At 38.8% G+C, this 25,354-nt stretch overlaps 2 protein-coding genes and 1 long non-coding RNA gene across 5 annotated transcripts in view; all 3 read right to left on the reverse strand.

Moving 5' to 3' along the window:
- Positions 1-15: 15 nt before the first annotated feature.
- On the reverse strand, positions 16-6,085 carry LOC146523162 (uncharacterized). The gene is made up of 8 exons (XM_085145462.1): positions 4,741-6,085; positions 4,090-4,132; positions 3,889-3,995; positions 3,131-3,285; positions 2,908-3,031; positions 2,637-2,744; positions 2,507-2,556; positions 16-1,762 (listed from the first exon to the last, which is right to left on the reverse strand). Exons 1-8 carry the CDS (start codon positions 4,753-4,755, stop codon positions 1,741-1,743), a joined length of 624 nt encoding a protein of 207 aa, XP_085001588.1. The 5' UTR covers positions 4,756-6,085; the 3' UTR covers positions 16-1,740.
- Positions 6,086-6,279: 194 nt separating this feature from the next.
- The window catches only part of LOC146523163 (uncharacterized), a 19,595-nt gene continuing 520 nt past the window's right edge, over positions 6,280-25,354 (reverse strand). Inside the window, exons 1-12 of one of the 3 annotated variants that reach the window (XM_085144956.1) lie at positions 25,298-25,354; positions 24,869-24,949; positions 24,145-24,284; positions 22,682-22,850; positions 21,132-21,310; positions 18,085-18,193; positions 17,627-17,862; positions 14,285-14,352; positions 11,831-11,916; positions 10,492-10,727; positions 10,050-10,156; positions 6,280-8,295 (exon numbers count right to left, since the gene is read on the reverse strand). The exon at positions 25,298-25,354 is cut by the window's right edge and continues 520 nt beyond it. In XM_085144956.1, the coding sequence (XP_085001082.1) occupies positions 7,008-8,295; positions 10,050-10,156; positions 10,492-10,727; positions 11,831-11,916; positions 14,285-14,352; positions 17,627-17,862; positions 18,085-18,193; positions 21,132-21,310; positions 22,682-22,850; positions 24,145-24,284; positions 24,869-24,949; positions 25,298-25,354 (2,756 nt within the window). In that variant the 3' untranslated portion in view covers positions 6,280-7,007. The remainder of the gene's footprint in view (positions 8,296-10,049; positions 10,157-10,491; positions 10,728-11,830; positions 11,917-14,284; positions 14,353-17,626; positions 17,863-18,084; positions 18,194-21,131; positions 21,311-22,681; positions 22,851-24,144; positions 24,285-24,868; positions 24,950-25,297) is intronic. The other 2 variants (XM_085144937.1, XM_085144947.1) reach the window with 2 other exon arrangements.
- On the reverse strand, positions 14,810-15,098 carry LOC146523164 (uncharacterized). Its single transcript, XR_014871512.1, has 2 exons — positions 15,012-15,098; positions 14,810-14,975 (listed from the first exon to the last, which is right to left on the reverse strand). It is a non-coding gene; the product is annotated as an uncharacterized LOC146523164 (long non-coding RNA).

A 25,354-nucleotide genomic window follows, 5' to 3' on the forward strand; every position in this document is an offset into this window, starting at 1 on the left:
TTTTGTAGCTTTATGTTGTTGATTGTTGATTGTTGTTGTTGTTTAAGTTATATTTTCAAGTCTGAATGTTAAGTGTTAAGGCACTGAGTTAATAGTGGGTGTTTTTTTTTTTAAATGCCATATCAATCAGTGAAAGAAAACCTTACTGCAAACTTTGATTCTACCTAATGTACCTAGTAAAGCATTAATAATGAAGGTCGTTGTGCCAGAAAGCTCCAGTTTTATAAACATGTTTCTTCATATTTTGCCAATGTTGACTTGAACACACTGCCACAATCACACGTTTGCTTTGATAATAAAAGACTTATTTTGAGCACAGAACTGTTTACTATGGTTAAATATTTCACGACCGTGGCTCAGGGGGTTGGGAAGCGTATCTGTAACCGGAAGGTTGCTGGTTCGATCCCCAGGCTCTCTGTCCTGGTCGTTGTGTCCTTGGGCAAGACACTTTACCCTACCGCCTACTGGTGTTGGCCAGAGGGGCCGATGGCGCGATATGGCAGCCTCGCTTCTGTCAGTCTGCCCCAGGGCAGCTGTAGCTACAACTGTAGCTTGCCTCCACCAGTGTGTGAATGTGAGAGTGAATGAATAGTGGCATTGTAAAGCGCTTTGGGTGCCTTGAAAAGCGCTATATAAATCCAATCCATTATTCTCTGGAGGGGAAAAAAAAGCTCCTGTCTCTTTAAGACCCACATCCTTAAATGTCCACTTTCTTTTGATTGGCCAATTTTCAGAATCATTAACTGTTTGTCAGCTGTATTTTTTCTTTTCTTCTGTCACCTTAAATAAACTGTAGGTTACTCGTGAGAATGCTGCAAAACTGAACAAAAGAAGCCTCAGACGTGTCAAAAATGTGAAAGTAAATTCCATTTGAATGCTTGTCATTTAAATTTTTATCATGTTTTCATCCAGATTTGGCTTAGGACTTGTTCTAAAAAGTTTTGTTATATTTATTTATTTGCTTTTATTCTCTGTAAGTCACAAAACCAGGAAGAACTGAGTTGTTGTGTTGTGATATCAGTGTTAATTGTTCTGACCGTCATGGCTTTTAAGTTAAAATAAAAACTTAATAATATGCGAACTAGGCAGTTATCAGCTGTAAAGTTATAAATCTTTCAGGAAAAGATTGCAGAGGTTGTTTGTTTAGTGACATTATTGTTCAGCGTGTAACGATCATAACTTAAGATAAAGATTTATGATTGGAAAATACAAATGAAAGTGTATTGATGAATGTTCACCATCATCCACGTAAGGAAATCTCAGAAAGTTTATTTTTTCTGACAAAGCGTTTCTCTCACTGAAAACACTACGTCCACTTTTTGGGACAAATTAAACTACTAAACAGTTTAAGCAGAGATAAAAAGTAGGTAAGTTGAGCAGTCATTTCATAAGGATTCAAGTCATTTTCTCAGTAGGTTTCAATTAAAAAAAAATCTGAGGATTTATTTTAACTTTGACTATTTTAAAGTTTTGGGTAGCACCAATAAGCCTGCATACACAATAACGTTACAGCTACATGCCCATAGTGGTGTTGTTTGGTCTGTTCATGCTGTTGACATACTGAGAAACTACATTTAGTGCTATGATGATTAACCTAAGATATACCTGTGCGCCACTCCTCATCGTGTCGGAGGAGTTCACAGCCAAAGAAACAAACACGTAGACAGAAAAGTCACGCATGCTGTTTTATTACATTGTAGTTGTTTGTCATTGTCTGATCCCCCACCCTCTTCAGAGCTCTCATCCAGCGTTCAGAGTCCAGCTGCAGTAAACAAACAGGAAAGATTTGTATGTATTTCACAGGAAATAGTTTTACACACGTGGTTAAAATCTCAGCTTTTATGAGTTTATTCGCAGTAATTATTTCATACTAAACCCCAGTGTATCACTTTTATAGTTTAAAGAGACTTTAGGTTAATTATTAACACTTCTCTGCAGCGCCCCCTGGTGTGTAAATGCCAGTGTTTATTATTCGTTTCCATGTACAGGCAGGTGCTCACTGACTAAAAGCAAACTCAGTATAATACAAGAGCAATGTAATTAGTACAAAACCATTGTAAAATTAAAATTATTTAAAACCAGCTGATGTATGTAATTAATAAGAGTGTCATAAAAATCTTATTTAAATCTTATTTGTTTATTTGGCCATTAAATATATTTATTTAAAAATAACTGCAGCTCACTTCCCAAATGTCTCAAAAACTGTTAAATATATAAAACTGAAAGTTTTACTGGGAGAATCAGGATCTGTACATTAAAAAAGTCTCAGTGTAGGCAAGTTAAAAATATTCCAATAAAACTCCATATCTGAGCACACACTGATAAAATAAATACATTTATTATTAAAAAGGGAAATAAAACACTGTTCTATTTTATTCTTATATTTTTGTGTATTACATTTAATTTGATTCATTTTACACTAATTCCAAAATCCTTCAAATATCATCATGTCCTATATTTCTGAATATGACTGGACTGTCAGTGACAGATATTAAAAAAACCCAACCTGGAAGTGCTTCCTGATATCTGCTGGCTCTGCTTCCTCTTCCTTTTACCCTGAAGATTAAAAAAAGAAGCAGAAGCTTTCAGGCACAGACATGCAAAGGGAGAATTTCTGATAAATAAAATGAACATACGTAATTGTCCCGGGCAGACCATCCAGGGTAGAGCTGCATGTGGAGGAGTCTCTCTTTCTGCGCCAGGTCGTAATATTTGGACTGCTCGGAGTGGGACAGAGCGTGCCACTGAGGAACAGAGACAGGAAGTGCTTATTAAACAAACTCAGAGTTGCATAAATCAAACATCAAACATTAAAAATGGTGAAAAGGGCTACATCAGCCAGCAACCAAAGAAACCCTTTGAAACTGTGTTTGTGTTGCGTCACTCTGACATCATCAGGCTTCTCACCCTGCGGCCCAGGATGCGGTTGATGGCGGCGCTCTCTCTCTCCTGGCCTTCCTGCAGCACTTTGTGTCTCATCTCCTTCATGTAGAGCATGAAGGCGTTCAGAGGCTTCTTCACAGGCTGCCTGCTGCCGAGGGCGAGAGGCACGAGCGCACAGAGTGTTCATTCACACCACTGGTTTCCATCAGAAGCACTACTCAACTTTAGTAACCCACCACAAGCTCACCTGAAGGCACTGTTGCTGTGGTAACAGGTGTGCTGCCCGGACTGGGCGGAGACCTGCTGGGCAGCAGCAGCAGTGCTGATTGGCTGGCTGTACAGAGAGGAAGAGGGGAAGTGTCTGTCGCTGTAGAGGAGGAGAGGAACGAGAGGATGGACGGACTGCAGAGAGACAAGGAGAGAGGCTCAAACGTTTAGTTTTAAAAAAGAAATTGAACGATTACTAATCTGAAAAAGTTCATTTTAAATCATTTATTGTACTATTAATTTATTTATAGTTGAGAAAATGGATGGTTTAATTTAAATGGCAGGTAACAGGATGTTCACTAGTATAATGAATACATTTATTTCCTTTTGTGTATTATCGGTGCTTCACTCCCAGCTTCCTCGAGGCTGCTGATCTCTGCCCAGCAATTTCCTGGTGTCTCAGTCTTGATCGTAATAGAAACAGAAAGCAGCAGCTTGTAGCTTTTTCCCATGTGCCTGGTGTGTTGAACACACTGTGTTCAACACACCAGGCACATGAAAACAGCCTGGGGACAGTGGACTCCGAGCCTGGACTGCATTTAACACTGATTCTGTTAGAAAGGGAACATGCTGGCTTTAAGGGAAGGTTTCAACACACACACACACACACACACACACACACACACACACACACACACACACACACACACACACACACACACACACATAACCATGTCATCAGAAGTGAATCGAGGCCTCATCCTAACAGTGTGAACAGATGGGGATAAAAACACTCACAGTATCAGCAGCAGTGCTTTGAGTCTGTGGCGTTTTCTGCCCCCTGCTGGTCGTATTGAGATACTGCTGCTGCTCAGCAGGCCACCAGTCGTACGCCTGCAGTTTAACTGAAACAGAAGAAGGAAACAAATCACTTTCAAATGTTGTCAGAAAATGTATTTTTTGATGGTCTTACTTTTATCTATGTTTATTGATTTTTACCTCCACAGCTCAGCCCTGCAGAGTTTGGATTTAGTCCCATCTCCTGAAATAAGATCAATAATCCAAACAGTTTACAGTGACTCAGGCAGTCAGAATGAATAAATGTACATTTCATTATCATCTTAGCATGCATTACACTATATATTACAAATGATCATTTACTGGTTATTGCTCTATCATTAATATGTAACTGTCAACACAAAAAGGTAATCAAAGATTTATAAGCGCTTACATTTGATTGACACTTTTACTCTGTTTACTTTCGTCTGTTAAAACTGTTTTATTGTTATTTTAGTTACATTTATATTTGATCTAAAAGTCATGGAGTTGCCATGAATATCTTTATTTACCAAACAGTTATCATTTGTACATGAAAATCTTAATTTTAAAAGACGACTATGATGAAATTTACCATTCAAAACATAAAAAACATTTTTTTTTACTTTACAATAAAATTAAGTTATATTAATAAGTTTTGTAGAAATTACCTTGTATTTATGTGATATCAATATGACTATTAATGACTTTACCGTACAACAGTTTTGAGTCCCCAAATAAGGACCAAAGAGCCAGTAATACACCCATGATATCCTTTGATATAATTCAATTAAAAATCCAATAATAACAATAATCACTAGAATGAATACTTACCTCTATGCCGGGCATCTGTCTGTCCTTGACTGTAAGGAGGGAATATATGAAAGAAACCTAAAGTAAAAGTAGATTTAGAGATTTGTGGATAATTCAGATGTTAGCACGGAGAAGAGTGGCAGGACAGTCTTTGAGTGTGATTCGTCTCTACTGTAGAGACGAACTCGTGTCCATGATGTTTATAAACCCCTCGACCTCCCCACCCCCCAACAAACAGCTATTTTCTTCCCTCAGGTTCTTCCAGTGCTCTCCTCATAGTTTTCTCTCCTACACCCACAAAACCCCTCAAAGGTTCAGATTGCAAACCATCTATAACCTCAATCACCTGAGAGTCGGGGCTGGTTGAGCTCTTTATTCCTGTGGCCATAATACTGTCTTTCATCAGTCTACTTCATAAATCGAAACTGCCAAAACAGGACGAAAAGTATGTCCTTAAGATATTAAACTGTTAGTTTTTCACAGGAAAACAGTTTTGTTTTTTCAATTTCACTCTTCTTTTTTTTTTATTTACATTTGCAGGCCCTAGAAATGCCCACACAATACGTTCCATTAACAATAAAAAACATTTATATTTAGAACATTTTTGTGCACAAACACTCAGATATAATCCTCTTTTGTATTTCACCACGACCCTTGACTCCTCCCTCTCTGGCTCCCCCCCAGGTTCAGTGTTGGTGTCAGGGGTGAGGATCCCTCTGGCTTTGCTGGCACGACTGTCAGAAGTGTTCTGCTGTGATGCGTCCGATTAAATTATGACCAATAGAAACCATCAAAGGAAATAATGAGGCATATTTTTTTTTTGTTTTAGTAATATATCAAACACATATTGTTTAAAACAGATTTTAGTGAAAGCACAACTCCCCCCAAAGGCCCACGGCTAGGTTAAAGCTGATGCCAGCATTGGTAATGTGATAGTGATGTGATAGCCTCGCGTAGTGTATTATTTTTTTTGTGTCACTTGAGATTTTAACATATATCCATGCAGTGTATGAATATATTTATTTATTTTTCACATGGGTAAAAAACATTAGATGTGTGTAGCTCGTCAGGAAAGTGTTCACAGGAAAAAGAGTTGAGGGATGGGGGGAACAATGCAGGGTGGTGGGGAACTCCCTCAAGGGCCCGTCCTGCAAGTTTTAGATATCACTCTAGGTCAACACATCCCAATCAAATGATTAGTTCATTACCTCTGTAGAACTTCAAGACATGTTGATGAGGTAATTTTGAATCATTTGGTTCAAGGAGACATCTAAAACCTGCAGGACACTGAGTTCCCCCATTCTGTTCTAATGAGTGCTTCCAGCAGGGTAACACACACTGCTACAAAGCTCAGATAATCTCAAACTGGTTTCTTGAACATGCTCTAAATCCAAGATTTGCATCATGCACGTGCAACCAGCAAATCTGTAGGAACTGTGCGATGCTTTAATGTCAATATGGAGAAAAATCTCTGAGCTATGTTTCCAGCGCATTGTTGAATTTCTGCCTGGACGAATTAAGGCAGTTCTAAAGGCTAAAGGAGGTCCAACTCAGTACTAGTAAGCTTTTTATTTATTTATTTATTCAAGGAAGCATGTTACTATCTAAATTAAGCACACAGTTCACACAGTAAGATTTGTAACATTTTGCTGTTCCAAACAAGTGAAACCTCAAAACCTCGGAATCTAACAAGACTCATCTGGAAAAAAAAAATCACACTGTAATTGCTAACACTACAGCAATTGAGGCAAGGTGACACTGTAACAATTATATTTATCCATTCATCCATCCTCTTCCTCTTCTGACAGTTGGGATAGACCCCAGTCAGCACCCACAAGTCTGAACTGGTTTGATGGATGGATAGAAAGTCTGGAGTTGAGGATTTGCTCAACAGAAGAACATAAACTGCTTTTTTGACTCCACCTTAGTCGGCAGTGTCAAGTAACACAAGTTGAAAAAGGAAAATTAAAATGTTCATCTACATATTTGGTAAAAAAAACCCAAAACGAAATAATCTCCAAAAGAAATAATCAATAACTGAATAAGTCACTCGTTTTTTGTTAATACACAGAATTTTTCCTTTTCCTTTTCAGGGAAAACTCACCATAGTGAGACCATCATAATCACATTTACATTTAACTATCCAAAAATAGTCTGAAAAATTCGTTAACACTTCCATACTTTTTTGACTTAAGAAAACAAACAAATATAAAAGGTTGTAGCACATGAACTCGGGAAACCAAAATGTTTAACTGACTGATTTTTAAAACCCTGTGCTAAAATGTCTCTTAGAGCGTGGACTGAGTGGCGGACTTGTGTCCTTCGGGCTGGTGGATCTTCATGTGTGATTTCAAACAGTGGCTCTGAGTGAAGGCTTTCTCGCATAATGTGCACTGATACGGTCTCTCTCCATTGTGGATCCTCATGTGAATCTTCAGGTGTGCCTTGCGAGAGCACGCCTTCCCACAGATCTCACACACAAACTGTTTGATGCCTGCATGGATCTTGACGTGGGAGTTTAGGGCAGCCCTTTGTTTAAAAAAGCGTCCACATATGGTGCAGCCGTATGGAGCCTCACCGCTGTGCACTCGCAAGTGTTTCTTTAGTTTGCCGTTGCTCACAAAACCTTTATTGCATGTGACACAGACAAAAGGCTTCTCGTTGCTGTGCGTCTTCAGGTGAGCCTTCAGGGTCTGATTTGTCGTGAAGGTTTTGCAGCAGATGTGGCAGAGGTACGGTTGGTCTCTGGCTGTGTGAATCTTCTCATGAGTCTTCAAAGACCATTGAAGTCTGAATTGCTTTCCGCAGATGTGGCAGCAATACTGCCGCTCACCAGTGTGAGTCAGCTTGTGTCGGCTCAAAGCCCTGCGATCAGAGACAGACTTACCACAAATCTTACAGTGGTATCGCTCTTTCCTGGTGTGGGTTTTGGTGTGAGCTGTGAGCTGTCCCTTAAGAACAAATGATTTGGGGCATATATCACATTGGTATAGTTTCTCCTCCACATGAATCGAACGGTGAATCCTCAGGGCAGACATTCGAGGAAAGGTTTTGCTACAAACGTTACATTTGAACAGCTTGTTTGCTGTGTGAAAAGACACATGGCTCCGGAAGCTCTTTCTGGAGTAGAAAGACTTCCCGCAAATTAAACACTTGTAAGTTTTTTGGTAATTTTGAAGATGTTCCTTCAACCTTTCCACAGAGTCCAAAGTCTTTCCACAAACTCCACAAACACTCTGCGGCTCATCCACATGACTCCAGATGTGTCTCATCAAACTGGCCAGGTGAGTGTACCCAACTCCACAAACTTTACAGGAAACTTTACCCTTAAACCTCTTTATCCAACACTTGGCTACTTGCTTCTTTTTTGTTTGTTTTTCTTTTTTTCTTTTTGGCAGTTGCGGCTTGGGATCAGGTTTCCAGTCATCGTCTCCATCCAACATCTCATCTTCATTCATGCCATCACTGGAGTTAACTTCGCTGTCACTAGCATCTCCTTCAGTTTGCAGGTCCTGGTTTTCTGATGTTGAGTTGGTGGCCAGAACGTCGACTGTGTCATCGTCATGCTGAGTTGGGCTGCCAAGGAACATAAATTTGTAGTTATTTTGCGCAAATTCAAAATGACAAAGTCTTAAGTGTTCACTGAATCCCAGTTACAGTGGTCCCTCGTTTATCGTGGGAATTACATTCTAAAAATAACACACAATAGGTAAAATTCACAAACTGGTAAGCTTTATTTTTTACAAATATTATAGATGTTTTAAGGCTGTAAAAACCCCTCACTACGCACTCTGTAGACTTTTCTCAGACAGGCATGAACATTTTCACACTTCTTTCACACAAAGTTCAAACCTTTGTAGAAAAATAAGTCCAGTATAATAGAATGAAACCAAAGATCAAACCCTGTTTTCAGGTGCAGAACATACGAATAGAGCAGCTACCAGAGAATTCATCATTAATGAATCAATGGAAGAAGAATGAGTTGAGTAAAGTTTGACTTATCTGACTGTTTGGTTTTTGTTTGTTTTTTTGCTTAATGCATAATCCGGTGAGCTTTATGGTCTGAAAAATACGGTAACTTCTATCCTCCTTTAGCTTATCCAGAAGTCCAACTTTTTGTGCATCTTCCTCTGCCTTTTGGGTGCTACTGCAGGTGCCTTTGACGTCGACACTGTTGTGTTTGCTTTCTTCTGCTAGCGAAGATTTATGTAAATTTGACAAGCTGAACACATCCTGTACTGTACTGGAGACATGGTACGAGATTGATTGACAATGGTTTACAGTCGATCAGGACATAGAAGAAAAGCATGCAAAATTGCGCCCAAAAAATCCGTGAAACAGCGAGGCCACGAAAATGAAACGCATTATAGTGAGGGACCACTGTAATCCAATCTCGAAAAACACTTGATATTTAATGGGCTTGGTTTTTAGTCACATGTTGTTGCAAAACAAAAATTTGCACAAAAAAAGGATAAGAGTTTTCCTCCCAGGAAAGCATATCTTGCTCTACAACCTTTATATACCTTTCAGCTTTCATAGTTCCTTCCAAAACAAGCACACTGCCAATACTGTGTGCACTTATGCACCCCGTTACCATCAGACAAGCTGGCTTTTGAACTGAACGCTGATAACACGATGGATGGTCTCCCTGGCGGACGCAACGTTCATGATCACCAACAATAATATTAAATTTGGACTTCTTTGAATGACTCTTGGCCCACAGCACACGATGGCACGTCTGGGCCATGTTCAAATATGACTTATTTTTGCATGACTGAGCTTTAGCTAGTATCTGCAGATGGCACGGAGGATTGTGTTAACTGACATTGTCTGAGGGCCCCAGAGATCCCATACAAACTGAGACATTTAACGTCTAACACTCAAAACGGCTTTATTTGCTGTGAAACACGAACACTAAAAGCAGGAAACAAAACACAAAACTAGGAAACTAGGAGATTAGACTAGATCTTAGACTTATATATCTTAATTAATTAATTAAATGCATTAATTAAATTGCTGAAAAATTTCCACCTGTAAAACTGTAAATTGTAAATTCTAGAGCCATTTTCTTTTCTCAGATTTCGCCGTCTTTAATTTTCAGTTGACTCCTGTTTGTAAAATGACGTATGCATTTCTTTATATTAATTAATTTAATTAAGCATAATAATCAAGTAAGTTATGGTGTCATCTGGCTACAATTGATTTTTTTTTCATGCTGCTCATTTTCTTTTTTATTGTTTCAGAAGATGTTTTTGTAAAAGCCTTTGTAAAAAAAAATATCAGTAGCAAATCTCTTTAATTTCAGTTGTTTTATCAGTTTTTTAAATTACCTGGAAAGCAGTTTAGCTTTAACACTTCTCAGTGCCTCGGCATCACTGGACGGTGGGTCAACATTTGTCTGTAAAGAGTGAAGGGTCTTCTCTTCCTCCTTCCCTGTCTGTAAGGGTTAGTTCCACAAATTATTTTTACAAATTTATTTACAAAAACAACAAAAGTACAAGTTTAGATTAGATTTTTTAAATTCAACCGTCTTTTCAAAAGTTCTCTTCTTCTAGTCAACCCACAACTACAGACATTTACAAGCCAGTAAGAACCATATGTCAGATGTTACTTCCTTGCTAGAAAATCACCTGACTCAAAAATATCGACAAGCTAGGAGCAAAGCAGATTGTGAAAGCTGCTGCTCTACAGAAAAGCAGAAATCATGTGCTGTAAATGTAAATGTTGTGTCAAAATGTCTCATATGAATTGTTTAGAACTGGATCAACCTACCTTTGGCCTAATGTAGAGGGCCGAGTTTCCAACAGCATTGATGGCGTTGTAGATCGCCTCTGGAGTTCTTGGCTCTATTTGCAACAGCTGGAGCCTTTTGTGTGAGCTTGATATGAGAAAGTCCAAAGGTTCTTCAGAGCCCAGCTGAGGGAAGGTGGACCTCAGCAGCTCCAGGAAGTCGTCCTCTTGTAGACCACGAGGACACGTCAGATTCTGCACCGGACATTTCTTAAACACTGAAATAAAAAGAGTTCAACCTTTGATGGATCTAAAACCTGAAAGAAACTAACAGTTATTTAACTAACAGTTATTTAACTAACAGGTAAATGGTTATTTGACTAACAGTTATTTGAGTCTATAAAACAAAAGACAACAAAAAAAAAATTAGCAGAGTGATCAACCACAGTCCAAGAAGACCTCATCCAACAACCTCATCAAACAACTACTGGTCACTGAGAGGTTTTGTAAACTTGCATTAACATAAATCACACTCACACAAACACACTTCTTTGTAACTTATTAAGGCTTCAGCTACACCAGCCTAGAGACTCCCTGGCAGCTTCTGGTTGCTAGGTAAAAATGTGCATTCCCTGACTAGTTGCTAGTTATCCAAAATCAGTTGCTACACCTTCGATTTCTTTGTAATTGCTTTGGAGTTTTGCCTAGCGATATCTGATAACCTCAGGCAATCACTTAGTAACCAGCTGTGGAATATATACAGTGATGTGGAAAAGTGTTTACCCCCTTCCCGATTTCCAGCTCTTTGGTAAATGGCCTGTATTCGTATAGTGCTTTACTAGTTCCTAAGGACCCCAAAGCGTTTTACACATCCAGTCATCTACCCATTCACACACACATTAACACACTGGTGATGGCAGCTACATTGTAGCCACAGCCACCCTGGGGCGCACTGACAGAGGCGAGGCTGCCGGACACTGGCGCCACCGGGCCCTCTGACCACCACCAGTAGGCAACGGGTGAAGTGTCTTGCCCAAGGACACAACGACCGAGACTGTCCAAGCTGGGGCTCGAACCAGCAACTTTTCCGATTACAAGGTGAACTCATTTTTTCACACATTTTGTATTTTTTTCCTCCCTTAATAATAAACAACTTCATTTAGAAACTGCATTTTGTGTTCACTTGTGTTATCTTTGTCTAAAACTATGTTTGATGATCTGAAACATTCAAGTGTGACAAACAAGAAATATCATATCAAGAAAGGGACAAACCCCTTTTCACACCACTGTACATATATTTTTATTTAGCAATCATAGTTTGCCAGTCTCTAGAACTAATCGACTAATCATTTTAGCTCCATAATGAAGAACATGACCGTACCAGTGTTCGAGAGCGTGTCAATCTGAGAGTCCTCAAGGATGCGGATCCGGAAATCTATAGGAGTCTTTGCGTCATTGTATTTCACCCTATCAAACGCAAACACGCAGAGAAGAAGGAAAATACATTTTTTAATGGCTTTAATTGGCTGAAAGTGTCACAACATTGTGTTTTCAATTTTTACAACAAAACGTGACCAAAATGTATGACTGGCTCTAGGTTTGGTGCAGCAGTGCTATACGTCTTTAGAGCCAGCAAATACACAAGAGCGCACAATTGATGCCCTCTTTAGTTTGATTACCTTTTTTTTTTTACACTTTATTTTTATTGACAGTCCTGTATATCTTTTACAAAACATTCAGACCCCCAACAAGCACAGAGCATCTAGCCTAACAAACAAAAAAAAAGACATATCCCTTTATGGTACAATCAGATCAAATAGGTGAATTACAGAAATGACACATGGTACCAGAAATTATAACATTTTTCCATTTAAGTAAAGATCCCATTTTTTTCAGCATTTCTCAAATTTATCGGCAGCAAGTCTTAGTGAGAAAGTCAGTCTCTCCATTGTGTAAGTTTCCTTGATAATGCCTATCCAGTCCAAGAATGACGGTGGATCCACGTTTAGCCATTTGCGAGTTATGGCTTTCTTTGCACCAGCCAATAGTATCAATAAAAGATATTTGTCTGAATTCCTCAGTCCTTGTGGCAAATCACACAGTGAAATCAGGGGGCAAGTTCAAGCCCATCATGGTATTGATTTCTTTGATCACTACTAGCCAATAGGGGACAATCTTAGCAAATTCCCAAAAAATATGAAAATGTCCTGCAGATACACATCCACAGTTTCTCCAACACTGAGCCTTGTTGGGGTCTTTACTTTGTTTACTCTTAGCATTATGCGTGACAAAAAAACGTGTTTTTCCATGCAAATTCCCTCCATAGACCTGAGCTCGAGGTCATTACCACAGCCTTACATATATTGAACCAGTTGTTGTCATGTATTATTATTTCAGCCTCTTTTTCCCATCTAGCTTTGATATATGTTGTGTCATTATTCCTACATCTTTGTAAACATTTGTATAATCTGGATATGTGTTTCTTTAGTGCATTGCCCTTACAAGAGTCAATGAAGATTTTAACCAAGCCCGTGCCCTCCTCTTCTAGGAATTTTATGTTTCTGTCATAATGGTGCCTCAGCTGGAGGTATCTAAAGAAATCCTGTCTTTCCAAGTAAAAACTTCTCTGAAGTTGCTGGTAGTCTTTTAGTACATTTTTATCTGTAATCTTCTAGTAGCCTGTTATACCCTTATGTGACCACTGTATAAATCTCTTATCCATGTTTGCAGGTGCAAAATCCGAATCGTAAGCAGGCCATCGTAACGTCCGGGCACTTTTTTCAGTTTTCTCATATTTGAGTATCCTATGACATATCTCTATGGGCACTTTCATTAGTGCCGGGAGCAGGTCTGCATCTATATGTCCTTTAATGAGTGGTTAATGTCCAGGCAGTGATTGAAGCGGTGTCTCACAGTAGGATTGATCTATCTCTTTCCATTTAGCCTCACACATTGGATCACACCACCCAATCATCATTCGTAACTGTGCAGCATTATAATAGTTCTCAAGACATGGCAGAGTGAATCCACCTTTGTCCTTTTGCAGTTGTAACGTCTGAAATTTTATTCTTGGTTTTTGTTTGGCCCAAATAAAATTACAAAACACCTTTTTCGGCGTCAAGACTGACAGCTACTGATTCGATATTTTTCATTTTATTTATTAGATGGAGAGCCCGCCTCATGTTATCATGAGTTTGCCTATTTCGAACAAAACCTGTTTGATCTGTATCCGTTAGTTCTGAAGTTATAAATTCCAACCGTTTAGCTAATATTGTTGCAAATATCCCATAGTCGATATTCAAGACTGATACGGGTCTACAGGAACCACATTCTGTTCTATTTTTACCCGGTTTGGGAATTACTGAAATAACTGCTCGTTTCCAGGATGGTGGTATCTCCCCCCCTGTAAGCACATGGTTAAAGCAATCCCTCAGCAGAGGGGTTACTAGATCTCTGAAGTGTTTATACCACTCTGCCGGATAGCCATCCTCATCGGCCATCTTATTACCTTTCAATTTTGAAATGGCCTTGTTAATCTCCTCCGCAGTTATTGTTTGTGTATCTCCATAAAGTCTCTTTGCGATCTGAATCCAAATGGAGTGTCAGGTACACCCCTGCATGGTCCGAAATATCTCTCACCCCTATATCACAATTTATAATTCTATGCTTATCAAAGTGTCACATAAAAAAATAGTCCAGTCTTGAATACATATGGTGGGAATGTGAAAAAAAGGTATATTTCTTTTCCAGTGAGTGTGCATCCCTCCTCACGTCAACCAACCCCAATTCCTTAAGCATTCTTTTAACATATACTGCTTCTGGTTAGTTTGATTACCTTTTGATATATTTTGCTCGATCAGCTGATGGTGTTGCAGGGTTGGATCTGGAGTTGTCATCTTGTTTCTGGAGAAACAGACACAGCAGAAAAACATCTCAAACTTCACCATTATTAGCCAGCCAGTGTTTACTTTCCCCAACAGAAAAAAAACATGCCCCAACTGACATAACATTTCATCATTTGAAAGCTTTAGCTTCCAAATGATTCGGTCTCTATGGAAAAACTTCTCCTGGACTGAACAAACAACCCTAAATGTGTAAAAAATTTGTTACCCTGTTGATATAACAATGCCAGATGAATATGCACTAATTGGTAAAAATACAACCCAATTGGTATGAAAATAATCAGAACATGTCTGAACAGGCAAAATTATTGAATATTTATTCTGAAAATGCCATTAAGAGACCCATCAACAAACGGATCAGACTTCCAACCGTCAGAGAGGTGAAAACATGGCAAGAGGGGGTCATATCTGTTCTGCAAGATTGCTTTGAATGCACAAATTGGGATATGTTTTGAGAAGTTGCTACATACTCAGACGCCGTGGACCTGGAGGAGTACACAACCTCGGTGACCAGCTACATCAGCAAATGCATTGAGGATGTCACTGTGTTCAAGACCGTCATCATCTATGCAAACCATAAACCCGGTTCTCTGCAAAGCTACGCAACCTGATGAAAATCAGAGACTCTACCTTTAAGTCCAAAAATAGACAAGTTTACACTACAGCCAGAGCAGACCTATCACAGGCCATCAAAGAGGCAAAGCGGCAGTATGCAGATAAGATCAACACACATTTCACAAGTACAAAGGATACTTGGTGCATGTGGCAGGGCATCCAAACAATCACGGGCTACAAGCCAACACCTCCGGTAGGGGTGGGCGATATAAACGATATACGATAGAAACTATATAAGTTTGGCCAACGATAGAGATTTTGACTATACCGCTCTATCGCGATAGCGCATGTTGATGACATCATCAAGCTGCGCCTGTTTTGGTTGAAAGCATTGCAGCGGCTACAACCATTATCATCTGCAAATTATGGCGGGCGACAGTTATGGCAAAGAGATGAAGCACTTTTGAAATATGGGGAAAGCCAAAAACTGCGCTTCCTCCGCTTCCATAACATTGATTCATTAATGTTGAATTCTCTCGCAGCTGTTCTGTTCCCATGTTGTTGCAGTATATTAATAACTAACCTTGTATTGTGGATGAATAATCTCAGTTGTTCTCCTGACTGAAGTTTGGCTCGTGTATAGCATCCTGCTATGCCATTGCATTTGTCCCTGACCACCAGAATCCCTCACGTTAACTTTTATCGCGTGGAAAAAAAAGTTGGCGTTCATCCACCAGCTTCACTGTGCTAATGTTATGCTAACATAGTTGTGTCGCTAGCAATCACGTAGCACAACATTATATACCAGGTAGTCCAACTTCAGTAACCCTGCAAACGCCACTGCTGTTTAGTTTTCTGTCTTCATTTATGTTGGAAGTGGTAGTAGAGCTGTACGTTTTAATTCGTTTCAAAAATCTCTCAGTCGGAACATGGTATGTCATGTTTAGGTGGAAGCTAGCGAGCTAACTTCCTGTTAACTTGTAACTCTGTTAAATTTAATAAATTCTGTTTTCATGGATGCCTGGATGTTAAACTTAATTCTTACACCTGGTAAAGCAGCAACGCTGATGATTTTATTAAAGATGAAAGAATTTAGACCGTTTTTAGCTCTCAGTGTTTGTTTGACTTTGGGAGCTGAAGCGGACGGAGTTTTGGACCCAGATTACTCTGTGAAGCTCCTCACTACGGCAGCTGTAATGCTCTGACAATCCATCAAGCAGTGCGGCTTACCAAAGTTGTACTAAAACATTTTTTAACAGATTTCTGCACGCCAAAATCAGTTCGAGGTCAGTAAGCACAACCAGAATTCATACATAAGGCACACTCTCGATTTTTGAGAAAATTAAAGGATTTTAAGTGTGCCATATAGTGTGGAAAATGTGTTATACAGAAGAAAATAATATATCACGAAATATATCATTACCGCACATGCTTCAAATTTTATCGCGATATGGATTTTAGGCAATATCGCCCAGCCCTAACCTCCGGCATGCAGCAGTGATCCCTCACTGCCAGACCAACTAAATGACTTCTTTGCACGTTTTGAGGCAGAGAACAAAGAGTCAGCAAGGAAGATGCCCCCCTCCCCCAATGACCAAGTACTCTGTTTGTCCACAGCAGATGTCAGGATGACACTTCAACACCTGATGGACTGGTGTCAGAATAACAACCTGTCTCTAAATGTTCAGAAGACTAAAGAGATGGTTGTTAACTTCAGGAAGAGGTCAACGACCCACACCCCACTGCACATCAACAGATCTGCTGTTGAGATGGTCAACAGTGTGAAGTTCCTGGGTGTGCACATATCAGCTGACCTCTCCTAGAACCTGAACTCCACCACCGACATGAAGAAAGCCCAACAACGTCTTCACTTTCTTAGGAAACTGAAGAAGGCCAGTCTCCCTCCTCTCATCATTTTACCAGGGAACCATTGAGAGCATCCTGCTACATCACTATCTGGTATGGGAACTGCACCCTCACTGAAAAGAGTCTCTGCAGCGGATAGTGAGGACAGCTCCCAACTATGGCAGACACATCATCCGACGTGAGAACAGCATAGTGAAGGACACTTTCCACCCCTCACATGCACTGTTCTCCCTCCTTCCATCTGGCAGATGGTTTTGCAGCATCAAAACCGTAACGACCATACACTTGCTTCTCCCAAGCAGTCAGAGCCCTCAACTCACTACCACAAAAGGACTGATATACACATACACCCTTATGAACACCTTACAATACTCATTAAAAGACTAAAAAAACAACAACAAAAACTTCCACAAACCCACTACAAACTGGACCTGAAAACCACATGCTTATTTGCACTCAGTCACATAATTCTGAACACACATCTAAATTATACTATCTTTGTTTATCGTACAGTTAATATTGTATAGTTACCATTATAATATTGTAAAGAATTGTATAGTTAGTAATTAGTACCATTTTTATGCCTTAATTTTACTGAAATTTTGCATATTATTTATTTGTAACACCTAGTTTTTTATCTCTTCAAAATATATCCTTTATATTTTTATAAATGCACCATGGGGGGCTTAGGGTGAAACAGCATTTTGGTACACTGTATACTTTGTATACTACTGTATTGACAATAAAGCTCTTGGATCTTGAATCTTGAAGAGAATGCAGTCCTTCCCAACAAAACATCACTCCACAAGTGTCAAAATGCCTCTTATGAATTGTTTAGAACTGTATCAACCTACCTTCGGTCTGATGTAGAGGGCCGAGCTTCCTGCAGTCTTGATGGCCTTGTAGATCACCTCTGGGGTCCTTGGCTCTACTTGCAAAGGCTGGAGCCTCCTGTTTGTGCTGGATGTAAAAAAGTCCAAAGGTTCATCAGAGCCCAGCTGAGGGAAGGTGGACCTCAGCAGCTCCAGGAAGTCGTCCTCCTGTAGACCAGGAGGACACCTCAGATCCTGCACTGGACATTTCTTAAACACTGAAATACAAAGAGGTCATTGTGAAATTGTGAAACCAATAAAAACATTGTGAAACCAAGAAAAAAAAGGCACTTTCATGATCATTTGTAAAACCTAAGAGTCCACCTGGAGGTCCTGAAATAACGATGAATGTCACTCTGAAACAGTTTGCTGGGCCTTTTTACATTCAAACACATTTAATATTGGTAATATTGGTGAAAAACAAAGAACATGAAGTATACCAAGGTTAGAGAGTATTTCGGTCTGGGAATCCTCCAAGATGCGAATCCGGAAATTTGGAAGGGTCTGCGTGCCGCCAGTCAGAGCTTTGCTGGGCCTCTTCACTTCAAACTGATTGCAGAAACAAGTTTATTTACAGATAATCTCTTGATAAAAGCTCAAAATATACATTAGACAACAAACAAAATAGAACTGAGAGGTCTGCACACTCTGACTTCTGGCCTGGTTAGATACAAACTGAACCACAAAACATGACTAAAAAGCATTGATGCATGCTCAATCATCCAGGTAAGGAAATCCCAAAAAGTTGACTCTGTTCAGATGATTAGAATCGACATTTCGGGATGAATAAAAAAGGTGAATGTCTTTGCTGTTATTTAACTCGAGTGAAAAAAATGGTTCACCACCCCTTTATCCTAATGGTAAATACAAAAAAAAAATAAAAATCACTTAATAGTTTAATTCTAGCCCTTCTGAGTGGGATGTAGACTCACGATTTTAGCTACTAGTGCCTGTATTTGAAAGTGAGATTTCCTGAAACAGTAGCGGTAACATCTATTCTTGCAAAGAGAACAACAGTCTCACATGTTGTCTATGTCAGAGTTTGGTACATCTCTAAAGCTTGTGATGCAAATGCTGAGTTGGAATTCTGACCCATACAGAAGAACATACTTCTCTTTCCTGTTGTAGCATCTACTAAAGTCCAACCAACGTATTGGTGGGGCTGAGATATCAACTGATATAAAACTTTCCTGATATATCTGTATTGACATTTAGATTGGCTATATATATTAAAACATTTTTCTACTTTGACGGACTTGACTCTTTAAATTATCACCAGTCCTTGTCACCAAAACTTTATCTAAATTCATTTTTTATCCTTTAAATGCCAGTGAGATTATATATTACCAGAAAAAGGGGATGAGGTTCTAATTTTTTCACCATATAATTGATGAAACTACCTATTTTGTTTTGGCTGAGCATGAGAGACAAGGCTGTCTTGCAATTGTTGAGGTCACTAGTGTGTCCCCCATTTCTTCCAGGATCATTACTCTTTTGTAGGTTTTAGAGGACTGCTACAACTGTGAAGTGGTTTCCACTGGACAAAGGCATTGTATTCAAAGACATCCGAGAGATTGTAGAAAAGAGCAGTGATGCTCTTTTCTACATCTTTTCAGAAAGAAAAAATTATCTGGAAGCTGTTAGACTTACTTAAAGCGGTAGTCCTTTGTGCACCTGCATAAACTCCCAGACACATTTACAAACAGTATTTTTTGCTGTTTGTGCTGCAGCTTTGAACGGTCCTATGATTTTTTTTTTTGAGTGTTAATATTTTGCATATGGTATCTTGTTATGAAAAGTACAAGAGTGCTTTTAGCACGTGCTTCAAAGCTACGTTTGACTGGGAACCTCAAAGCTCAATAAATTCACCGCAGTCTATGTAATATAAATATAAATATATATAAATATAAAATCTCGCCAAGACATGTTGAGGAGCTAATCTAGCCATTTGAATCAGCTGTGTTGGATCAAGGACACATCTAAAACCTGCAGGACACCGGCTCTCGAGACCTGGAGTTTCCTACCCCTGTATTAGATCCTTAAAATCAAACCTCCGTCAATCTTTTGATCCATTGGGGTGTGGTAAGCCATCAAACACCCTTTTTGAAAATAAGGATATTACATGAAATTGCTTGTATGGCCAAAAATGGGTAAATGATGTAATTTTGTAAAATCAAAATCAAAACAAAAACCAAAACAAAAAAAACATTAAAAACTATCATTTTTATGTGTTGAGTTTTGAATGAAAGCAATTTTAACCATTTTTTGCCATGATAGAGGCAAAAACAATGTTTAGTGAATATATTTTTGATGTATTTAAGAAGCTGAAAGTTATTAAAGCTGAAAAAAATCAAGACCCTTTCATTCCACTTGCATTAACACAGCAAAAAAATAAAAGTGAAGTGGCTACAAATGGCCAGCACAAAGCCCAGAGGCTTAATGCATAAAATGTATAAAAATCTTATTGATTACAGGGTAATGCATTAATGTTAATAGCAACTCTAAGCTTTTAATTTTGAAGTTTCAAGTATAAAACAATGCTGTTACATTTACACTGTAATGTTTTATTGTAAGTATGGACATGGAAACAAGTAAACAACATTTTGAAATAACTTTAATTGGAATTCTGTACACTGAAAAAACAACAACAACCCAACAACACATAAAAAAAACCCCAAAAAACCCCCAAACAGCCAGTTCCTTCATCTCTCCATTAAATGTCAAACATCGCATTGACCCGTAATCCCTGCTCGTCAGCACATGCTTTTAAAAAGAGCTCCATTTCCTCTGCAAACTGAAAAACAAACAGGAAGAAGTCCCTCTACACAAAAACACTGCAGATGACAGGCCAGGCAAACATCCATTGATCTGTTTGAATGCCTCCTCATTAGGGCTGGGCTATATCATACCATTCACAGTAATACCGGTGTAATGTTGGGCAACGATAAGAAAATGAAACATTGTGACAGAATATGGGTAAAACGTGCATGCGCAGTGCCTTTGTTTACATACGCACATGGCGGCGACGCAGAATGAGAAGAGCGAAAGTGGATCGTTAAATGAAACTGATGAACCAGAATTGGTTTGTAAAAATTCTGCAACTTCAGTGGTGTGGAACTGGTTTAGCTTTCATCCGTCAGATACACAACAAAGCACTATTTTTGGTAGAGCATGCTGCATGTTGATGTTTTTTTTTTGCACTAATAAAGTTGAGGAGTTGTAAAGTATTTTGTCTAGTGTCAATTATATCGTCAGTTATATCGTTATCGCAAATTTTCAAATGTATATCGTGATAAATATTTTTGGCCTTTTTTTAAGACTAAGACCACAGTGAGGGCATTTCATTTTCATGGACTTCATTTAGCACAGAGGGTAGAGCATATGCATGTTCTATCGAAGATTCAGAAAATGGTTTAGATGCTGGAGAGAAGACATTGAGAGGGCGACGGGGCTTCTTGGAGAGTGCAGCGAGAGGGATGCGGGGCACCTTGGAGAGTGCAGTGGGGAGCAGTCCTGATAGTGGTGGCTGACTAGCTATTGAAGAATGTTGACATGACAATAAATGCCTTGCCATATCCCCACGCCGTATGATTGTCATGTTACAGACAGGACAGTGAAAGTGTCCTGTTGTCCTACATGGCAGCCTGCACCGGCATATAATTTTGTCTGTAAGAGAGAAAAAAAAAAAACACATGTAATTTAAATGTACAGGGCTCGCAAAATCTCTAGCCCGACGTCCCGGGGCTAGCAATTTTTCCAGTCGGGCTACCAAAATCTATCTCTGCCCTGCCCGTCGGGCTATCGTAGGAAGGAAAAATATATGTCAATGCTTTTGCATTCTTTCGGAAATGTAGCTGGGTAATTATGTCATTGGCATCGGTGAGCCACTGTCAATATGTGACATATTGAAATTGCGTTTGAAATCGCGTAAAAATCCCACTCTAGTGGACAAAAACAGTGCCTTTTATATGGACGCAAACGCGCGTTGCAACTTCTTATCTGGTGCGCGTCTTTTATTTTGCAGCGAATGCGCACATGCGGACCACTTATGTGCACCTGTGTAAATAACATAATGTTCTGCCGGGTGTGTTGTTGGTTTACCCTTGATTTCTGAGTCGACAAGCGCCTTTGTTACTGGGACCAGTCATTTTAAGAAAGGTCCCCATTAGAACCCATGAGAAATGCAAGAAATGCATTATTGCTCAGTCTGCAATATCTTTCCCGGAACAAACACCAATTGCAAATAACATACTAAAAATAAACCTGAAAATCAGTTTAAAACAGCGTACTATGTTGCAAAGAGTGAACTACCACTGGCAAAATTTAGCAGTCTTTGCACTTCAAAAAGCAAATGGCCTAGATCTTGGTTCCACTTGCCTCTTACCCGTGGCTTCAGTGGAAATTTCAAATTCAGGATCTGACACAGACTGATTCATGTTCTACACAATTCTTACAAGTTCATAGAAATTTCTGTTCAATTAGAACCAAGTATTTGAGTTGATGATTGTAATTTTTATACAATGTTGTAATTTGTGTTTCAACAATTTTTTGATTAATGTTTTGTTTCCGTTACAATATTATGCTTTAATGTATAATATTGTAACGGAAACAAAACATCAATCAAAAAATTGCTCTCTTTTTTTATTCGGGCTACTTAAATTTATTTCGGGATGTATTTACCAAAAACTGAAGAGTCCCTGCCCGAAGGGCTACCAGGGATTTTGAAATTTTGCTAGCCCTGATGTAGTTATATGGAATGCAATCAATTTATCTAACAATCAGAGTGTACATGTTAAGAAAAATATCCAAGCCATCCTCAACAATGAAAGGAAAATGGTGTGGATCACAAGAGCTGTCAAGAAATGTAGTGAACACGAACAAAAAATGTATTTAATGAAAACACATTTTTCTCTTGCTGATGAATGCACTGAACTGTACAATGTGAAAAGCAACTTTCAAGTCAACAAAGAGACTGCAGAAGTACTAAAAAGAAGTGCATGTTTATAACTTTAACTATAAGGTATATATAATACTAACCTTTAAAAGGCAAAGCATTTTTAATGTGTCCATTTATATGCTCCTCAATCACTGCCCTGACAGTAGGGCTGAAATTGGGGCACAGAGGGCAGTGAAAGAGTCTTCTGCAACATGTTGTGCATTCCTGCAATTCTGGCTTTGAGGCAGAATTACAAATTGATATGTGCATCTAAAACAGAGAAAAACAGATAAACACCACATACACATTTAGGTTCCGGTTTTAGCAGAAATAACATGTTACAGTTAGCATGTAAGAGATTTGGGGAGAAAATTCTTTACAAAAACATAATTTACAAGACACTTTTATTTGTGACATATGTATCTATTGACATATAACAGACAATTTAACCGAGGCTAACTAAAATCTGGGCAACAAAAAAGCAGATGTAATGTAATAACCATGAACAAAGTACAAAGTACATGTCATGCTAAAATGAAAGAAGCAGAAGTATAAAGTAGGCACAAGAAAGTGTAGCAGTAAAGTACAGATACCAGAAACTTCTACTCAAGTACAATAATAACGTATTTGTACTTTGTTACTTTCCATCTTTGATGCCAACAAAAAAATCATATTCTAACGCAAAATGTGTATTTTTTGCCATCTCGCCCACAGAAGCCCTTAATCCAGCTCTCTTACTTTAACCAGGGCCCGTAAACAGACATATCTGTGTGTTTCTCTGCCATGGAGCACGATAAAAAAACTAAATTTAAAAATGCCCGTTGCTGTAACGCAAAGTGCCAATATGATCAATTTAAGCAAACTAGATGATTCCTAGAATTGTGAAATTGCTAACGGCAAATTTATATATGAAAGACTCTGTCCCAACCTTTACGATCCTTGCAAGGTTTCCACTGTATCCATGCAGGTCATGTGTTTCCGCCTACTGTGGAGGTCACGTGTTTCCGGTTACTGTGGAGGTAATATGGTACTCCACAGCGGCTGCAGCCAGACCCTTCTCGGGCTATCTTTTTAAGTCACGGTGCCATTTGGTGGATTTTTTTGGGCAATACCAAAATCAAAACCAATTGGTAGAAAAGACTCAATAAGGTAGGTCAATTTCACTGAAATTGACCTACCTTATTGAAATGATATAGGGCCTCAAAACATACTCTACCAATTGTGTGACCAGAACTTTAATTAAAAACCTTGGAGAATACATTCAGATGACCTTCAGGTGGATCTAGAGAGCTAAGTTATAAGATTTGAACTGAAGGCTGCTTGAGGCAATTACAGCTTATGTAGACACACTTAGTAATATATCTAAATACTTAATTGGTTTTGGATCGGTTTTGTGTTGCATTTCTGCCAGGTTTTCACTTTATGTCTCAACTCAAACTAATTAACAACCATTTACTGCAAAATTATAAAATTTCAGTATAAATCACACGAGAGCTGACTTGAATAATTTTAAGTTTTGACCTTTTCACATATCTAAGATAGATATGTGAATTTCAAACCTTACAGGTATTTGATGATCTGGTTCCTTAAGTTGTTCTTCATGCTGTGTGGAGTTTGTGTCTGGTTGCACAAATGGCATCTCCACCCCCTGCTCTTCCACATTATCGTACACCGGGAGACCTGAGTTCACAGTGTCCTTCACATCTGGACACAGAAAGTCAGTTTTAACGCAGCAATGTTTGAGTTTTACATCAGAGGACTGTTTGACCACTAAAGTAAATTTTTACAACATCTGCATACACTTCTACAATTTTTATGCGTGCACTGAAGCAAAACCCAATTTAACCTAAATTTCACAGCAGGAAATTGCTGAGTTCTAAACAAAAACATACACTTTGCCTTCTTATATGCTGTTTAGTGTTGCACAGCTGTGCTGAGTGCAGCTGTAACTGTTCTGTTAGCATCTTTGTATCACTACAACCTGTAAGAGGTGCAAGCTGATGCATTTTGTTGCATTTTTTAATGTCTTTAACTCACTAAAATAAAGGCTTTTTACTACAAACTCAATTCTACAAATGTTGGAATTCTACGTCAAATATGAATAAAACAAAATGCAGTTCATTTGCAAATCTCATAACTTCGAACCAGCACTCTAACACTCACAGAGCTTCCAACTCCTCTTTTACTTCTACTTCATCTGCTTTTGTCAGTTCAGTTACTTGTACTGCTGGTGTTTTTTGTATTTTACAACACAAAATCTCTAATGCAAAACCTCCTCACAAACACACCTGACTGCTGCGTGTGATGCTCATTCTCCTCGAGACTGGCTTCCATCAATACGTCACAGCTGTGCAGCTCTGTTATCAACTCTTTAAAAATAAAACACTTTTTTTAAATTAAGAGAGCCTAGAACTCAAAAAAATATTTATAGTGAAATATTCATGATAAGGTAAATATAAAACAGATTCCGAGGTGGTTAGCTGTTTTGATCTTTTGACCTTCACTAAGTCTGTCCATTTCTACATTAAGTGCTGTGTAGAGAAAGTGAAAGTGACCAAACCCACCCAATTCACAAAAATCTTTATGTTTACGTCATAAAAACAATCTGTGTATCATTCGTTTCAGATGTTTTGATCTTTTTCTTTGCCAGTTAGTGAGTATAAATGTGTAATTTTGTAAAGAAAGTTCGGAACACCCATAACCATAACTTTGCTGACCTCTTCTCTCAAGCTTGACCCGAGGCTGCAGGAGCTCCAGCAGTCTCCTCTGCCGGT

This window comes from Neolamprologus multifasciatus, chromosome 3 (assembly GCF_963576455.1).
Source record: "Neolamprologus multifasciatus chromosome 3, fNeoMul1.2, whole genome shotgun sequence".
Lineage (NCBI taxonomy): Eukaryota > Metazoa > Chordata > Actinopteri > Cichliformes > Cichlidae > Neolamprologus > Neolamprologus multifasciatus.